A 6594-nucleotide genomic window follows, 5' to 3' on the forward strand; every position below is an offset into this window, starting at 1 on the left:
CTGGCATCCCCGTGCTTGACTGCAATACAAAAAATGTTGGTTTATCACCATGCTTTTACAAACAGAACTAGAGAAGTACTAGGGCATCGAGGAATGGGTAATGATTCAGGTGCAAGGTGCTGTATGAATCCAGCTGAAGTGGTGGAGCGTTATCATTAACCAGGGAGCAGAGCCTACGCTGGGCTGGGGTGCCTGCTGCTCTGCTCATCTCTGACAAATATTGACATATTTAAACACAATCTGGAATAGAAAAACACACCCAGATGTTGCTGGCTATTGGGTGACCAGATACCTGATAGCAGCAGGACCCACTGTTCTCTTTTCTCTAGGGACTGACATTTACGCTGTGACACCACCATGTCTCCAGCAAGCAAACACCAAGGGGCTTCTCGGAACAGACCGTGCTCTCCCTGGCATGTTTATTAACCAGCTCTCGCACCCTCTGCTCCTGCTGCTCCAGGGATGATGCTGCCTTGTGGAAATCGGAGCCACTCCAGGGGAGCAGGCCAAATCCAGGGCAGGGGGAACCAAGTTCACCGCCCACAACAAGTGGACTGTCCCTGAGAAGAGCCCTGGACAAAAGGTCAGAGTAGGGTGGCTTGGGGCAACTGCCTTGGGGGCAATAAAGTCCTTAAGCCTCCCTGGAGTTGCCCATCCCATGTCCTGCCTCGTTCTGCTCAAAGGCCAGGAGAGACATGCTGTGATCGCTGCTCTTCCTCCACCTCCTCTGCACCCTCAATTCCACACCAACCCTCTGCTTAATCCACAGATATTTCACATTTGTATCTCACACAAAGAGCAGAAGGTGGTTTATAACTAGGTCCTTTTCAGAGCTTTGCCTAGCTGAAGATATGAGAATCCTCCCAGAGCTCTGGGATCTGCATTTGCATTGGGAGGTTGGCATCCAAAGAAGCACATGGGTACGAGAGCTCTTCATCAAACCTATGAACCAGCTCACTCAAGCGATTTTATTCCATCTTTGCTCGGAAACAGTCACGCTCTGTGTTTTACATTTCACGTTCTCCCAAAGTAGAGCTTCACAAATGACTTTCTCAGTTCAATGCTTAAGCAGACATATCGGGAAAATTACATTTGTCCTCAGGTACTTTTAATTCCTTATTTTCAAAAATTAATACATTGACTGAAGATGTGAAACAAACCATTTCTTCAAAGGATAAAAAAATGTTCTTTTAAAAAAAAATTCAACTTCTTCAAAATTTCCTTTTTCCAATGAAACTATTTACTGAATTTGTGAAATTTTGGTAGCATGAAAGAAGTTACATGGCAGTCAAATAATTCATCTGGCAACATCCATCCAGCTCTATCCTCACTAAAAATAAACAGAAAAAAATCCCACTTGCTTTATGTCAGAAGTCTCCCAAACTGACCAGTTAGTCCTGTTAACTGTGGGTCAGAGCCTGCATGGAGCAAGTAGGAAACCAGCTGAGTTTTCTATTCACTGTGAGAAATTCCACTGTGTAAAAGAGCTCATCTGATTTGGGTTGGGTATTCCAACAATGATAAGATATTTATTTGCCATAAACAGTGGAATATGGAGAAATCATTCAGCACTAATTTTATCCCTAGGCAAACATCCTCCCCAACCTTTACATCTATGTATAAATGATTACAATTAGGTAGCACCATTGTGAACACACGTGCATTTATGCATGGAGAAGATATAGAGAGGTTGTTGTGATCATGAACACATATATACATTTTAAACAGATCCCCTACTATATAAAGGGTGGCTCAACAGTTACCATTACTGGCCTGGAGGAAAGGAGGAAACGTTCACTTTCAAGCAACACCTGAGCAACCCATCAGACAGAAATGGCTCCAGGTAATTTTCTTTATTTCCATTTTAAAGGACTGCCAATGCTGCTGCATGCCTAGGGTGATGGGAGATAATGTACACATGGGGTGGTGCTGTGGTGGGCCATACACATTCAGTGACAGCCCTAAATTAAAATCTGGTGATTTACAAATCAGTGAAATGGAATACAATTCCCTACAGTGTGACTTTAATGAATTGACGTAGATAGTAATTAGCCAAAACTCGTCAAGGCTTAAGAAAGGCTCATGAACACGAAGAACAAGGGAAGCTGCAGTTATAGTAGTTACCACTAACAAAAATTCTAGCAGGGATATTAAAACTCACATTCAAGGCTTAAACCAGGGATTAGGATGATGTCTAATGCAGATGTCCAAGTCCTACATGCCCCAGAGTATTCCTCCACTGAAAGATATTTGGCTGAGATTATCTTTTATGGTCTTAGTAAGCATAGATGGACACTTGCATGAGTTAAATGCCATGGATTAAAACCTTTAGGCTTGACAAAGACCACCAAATCCTACAGGTGTGTCCATCAGAAAACAAAAAGTACATTAGTCACAGCACGGGCAAGGAAATCAGCTCTTGTCCCAGTGGAGGCAGGCAGCAGGTTTCACGTGTCAGATGTAAGCCAAGGCTAAAGTGAGCTATTCACAGTCCCTCACCTCCCTGGGACGTTACCTTGTACTCACTGTCCCCTGCTCACTCATGCAATGATGATTGCACTGCGCTCTCCTCATAGGGCCAAGGCCTGAAGAAAAACATGATGACCATGTTAGGGAAAAATGCAGGGATGTGCTCTAGTTTTCAAGGAACAGTGATGACTCTTCAGCCAGAAAATTACTGCTAATAACACTGGGAGCAATATGAGACTTGAGAGCACGTCTAGTGAAAGAGGAGGGGGTTTAATTTGATTTTGGGGAGCTACAGAGCTAAGTTCACTTACAGACAAACAAGACGCTCAGTGAGATGAGTCGTCAGCCGGCAAGGACAAGTAGAAATTCACAGGGGCCACCCACTCCTCATCACAGTCGCTAAAGGACTGCTAACATCTTTCTCCTCCTTTTTGCTGTAGGGTCGTGGTTTTCTCCTCTCTTCATTGCTGTGATCACACTGGGATTGCAGTGGCCAAAGGAAGCTGCAACCTTCCCAGCCATGCCCCTTTCCAACCTGTTTGCCAACGCTGTGCTGAGGGCTCAGCATCTTCACCTCCTGGCTGCTGAGACATACAAAGAGTTCGTAAGTGTTGCGGTATCGGAGCATCTCCTGCTCATTAGCTTGGTGGTTTGGAGACTGTGCCATGGCTGCGCCAACCCCGGGCCAATATAAGTTCCTAGAAACAGAGACATTTTTAACCATCGGTGTCTTCTCTGTCAGCTCGGGGTAAGGAGAGTACGCCTTAGTAAGACAGGTCAGATTATGGCCAGACCTCTTTGCAAGATTTTCTGAGTTGGTCACCTATGGCCCTCACCAATTCTGAGTGTTTAAAACTATCTGGTCTCTGCTATTGCCATCAGTAGACATGAGCATGTCTGCCTTGGTGAGAGCTGTCCATGGGGGTCATCTATTCCTAAGCAGAACCTAGTCTGAATACTTTGTGCACTTATATTAGCCCTTTGGCTTAACAAGAGGAAGACCTTTAGTTCCAGTAACTATTAACTTGTGAACTCCTGCTTCCTATTTGACAGTCCTGCACAGAGACACTTTTTCTTTCTTTTTTTTTTTTTTTTTTTTTTTTTGCAAAGAGTAACCATTCAGAACAGCCTGAGAAAAGTGTCTATGGTCTTCTGCCAGTACACAGGCAACAAGAGATCTGAGTGTATTTGGGATGTCCCCACAGGAACGCACCTATATTCCGGAGGAACAGAGACACGCCAACAAAAATTCCCAGTCAGCATTTTGTTACTCAGAAACCATTCCTGCTCCCACAGGGAAGGATGATGCCCAGCAGAAATCAGTAAGTTCTCTCCCCCAGGCAAGTACAGACCTATTTTAAGAGCCCAACTGCGTTTCAATACGGCAACAGAGGGTTACCATCTGTAAGGTTTAACAACTCCAGCACTTCTTGAGGTACTGTTCTTCCTCTTCCGTTTCACTGTACACATCCTGCACGCAGAAAGAAAGAGTCTTTTGAGTTAGGCTATAAATCATGCTCCCATATCAAGGGGGAGAAAAAAATATTGTCTGCACAGGACAGATTTCTGGGTGATACTCCTCAGCTTACAAACAGATTTTTATCTGCCAAAGCTGCAGAAGCAGTGACATCTCTGGCTCACCTTTGGGCTATTTCAGAGGGATCAGGACATACAGGTAACTCCACAATTCATCTGCACGGCTTTGACCACTGTTTTTTTCATTTCAGGACATGGAGCTTCTTCGGTTTTCACTGGTTCTTATCCAGTCCTGGTTGACCCCAGTGCAATACCTAAGCAAGGTGTTCACAAACAATCTAGTTTTTGGCACCTCAGACAGAGTCTACGAAAAACTAAAGGACCTAGAAGAAGGGATCCAAGCTCTGATGAGGGTAAGTTGAAGCATGAATCATGATTACATAATATCAGAGATCTCCTGGACACAGAGCTCTCATGGTCTTCCCCAGGATCCAAAGATCATGACAAACCTCCCCACCTTCACTCTAAAGACCAGTGGCATCCCTTCAACTTTGTTTTTTAACATAATCAGACCATGGCACTCCATCGCACACGCTTCTTCACTGGGGAGTATAAGAAAACACATAACAGACATTAATAACACTGCTATAATAACTCAGAAAACAGCACAGACCAGGAGGGGCACAAAGTCTTTCCAAACCTAACCCCAAAGAATACTCAATTGGTTACATCTACTATACAAACAGCAATGTAAGAATGTTTGCTACATCACCACACAAAATACTTTCAAGGGAAGTAAATGATGCAGGGTTCTGCAACATGACTTTAAAGACTAATGACATTTTATAAAGACAAGTGTTGTAAGTCTGTGTACAGATGGAAGCCCATACTCTGATGTCTCTCTCTTAAATGAGTTTTACAGTAACAGAGCATCTAGACAGCTGAGAGAGAGAGAATGATCTTCAGAAAGGTCACTCAAATTCTTTTTTGTCTTTTTAAATGAAACTGCTTACTGTCTGTCAGGATCCCCTGTCAGATGACTTCACTCTATAAGTAAGTCTATCTGCCAGCATCACAATGTAGCTAGAGCTCTGATACCTAGATCTGTGAGAAATGAGTCTGGACACTTATTTACATCTTCAAGCATCTAAACAACCCTGAAAGCCCGGCCCTGAGAGTAGAAGGAGATCTCCTCTCCTAGAAGAGAGGAGCTGGAGAAAGCAAGTATATGTATCAGTTCCATTTCCAGATTTTGATCTCCAATTTGATATGTGCTAGGGCATTGGGAAGTGGTATATGCAAACCAAACAGATAATCACATTTCATCCGTTTAAGGCAATGTTTACTTAACCAAAAAAGTTCTATTTGCTGAGCCAGCTGGTGAGCAAAGCAGGGCAGGAGGGGTAGCAGATTGCAGATCCCTGAGCTTCAGATGCACATCGCCTGGGTCTGGATTAGAGCTTTGTTCACTAGGAAAGTGGGAGAAAAGACAGAATTACTTGCTCAGTTCCCCATCTCCTTGGCTAGGGTTGCTATGGAAAAACCCTGTGAGTCTCCACATTTTTGAAGACCCCAAAAGACACAGTCTTCCCTTCCTGCAGCATTTGGCCCCATTTGCTTCTTGCTGACAGTCTCACGTACATGAAATTGTGTTTGTGCAACATCATCCCTGCACAATTGCTATTCTTGTAACCATATAGACTTGAAAGTACTTTGACATACGAGGTCGTACGAGAAAAAAACAACTTCCTTTAAAAGCTAGATGGGAAAAGGGACTTGAAACTTCCCTGAAAATGGTGAAGAACAGCTGACTTTGAACAGAGAGTCACAGTATGTAAGAAAACTGCGGAGGGCTGCAGGGACGGATTGGAGGGGGGCCGCGACACAAGGGAATGTCCCAGTGTCGTAAGAGGACCCCCAGCATGAGGCCCCTTCAATAACGCTCAGTCCCAGGCCCGTCTGCTCCCCTTCCACCTCCATCTTCCTCTGACCTCCCCTGCCTGCTCCGCTCAGCCTCGTCCTTCCTCCCCGAGGGTGCCTCGGCACCCCTCTCCACCCACTGACATCAGGTCCTCCTTGCAGGAGCTGGAGGATCGGAGCTCCCGCGGGCCGCCGCTCCTCAGATCCACCTATGACAAATTCGACATCCACCTGCGCAACGAGGAGGCCCTGCTGAAGAACTACGGCCTGCTGTCCTGCTTCAAGAAGGACCTGCACAAGGTGGAGACCTACCTGAAGGTGATGAAATGCCGGCGCTTTGGAGAAAGCAACTGCACCATCTGAGGGAGGAGATGGGCTCCTGACCCTGCCGCACGCAGCCCCAGCCCTGGCCCCTCTTCTGCTGAGGAAAAGCAGCCAGGGGTCTTTCTCTGTCCCTCCCAGGGGTGCCCTCTCGCCTGTAAAGAAAATCGGTTTGGCCCGAGGAGAATAAACCCGCTACCCGCTGAAGCTGTGTGCGTCTCACTGCTTCCCAAAACCCCGCTGTGCTGTGGCCAGGCCGGGGCAAGGCTGGGGAAAAGGGGGGGGACGATCTGGGGCACCATCCCCTGAGCAGGGGCCAGGGGAAGGGTCACAGCCCCGCAGACACCCCGCCGCGCGCGGGGCGCCGGGGGGCTGAGGGCTGGGCTGGGGCGGGCCGAGGGGCCGGGC

At 46.3% G+C, this 6594-nt stretch overlaps 1 protein-coding gene and 1 long non-coding RNA gene across 2 annotated transcripts; one reads left to right on the forward strand and one right to left on the reverse strand.

Annotated features, from left to right (window-relative positions):
- The first annotated feature begins 25 nt into the window (after positions 1-25).
- Positions 26-6228, forward strand: LOC104150867 (somatotropin). Its single transcript, XM_068918790.1, has 6 exons — positions 26-1102; positions 1729-1843; positions 2910-3073; positions 3675-3791; positions 4197-4358; positions 6028-6228. Exons 2-6 carry the CDS (start codon positions 1834-1836, stop codon positions 6226-6228), a joined length of 654 nt encoding a protein of 217 aa, XP_068774891.1. The 5' UTR covers positions 26-1102; positions 1729-1833.
- LOC104150866 (uncharacterized) lies at positions 1839-6587 on the reverse strand. The gene is made up of 5 exons (XR_695680.2): positions 6178-6587; positions 5297-5414; positions 4111-4259; positions 3869-3940; positions 1839-3167 (listed from the first exon to the last, which is right to left on the reverse strand). It is a non-coding gene; the product is annotated as an uncharacterized lncRNA (long non-coding RNA).
- Positions 6588-6594: the final 7 nt, after the last annotated feature.

Source organism: Struthio camelus, chromosome 25 (genome assembly GCF_040807025.1).
Source record: "Struthio camelus isolate bStrCam1 chromosome 25, bStrCam1.hap1, whole genome shotgun sequence".
Lineage (NCBI taxonomy): Eukaryota > Metazoa > Chordata > Aves > Struthioniformes > Struthionidae > Struthio > Struthio camelus.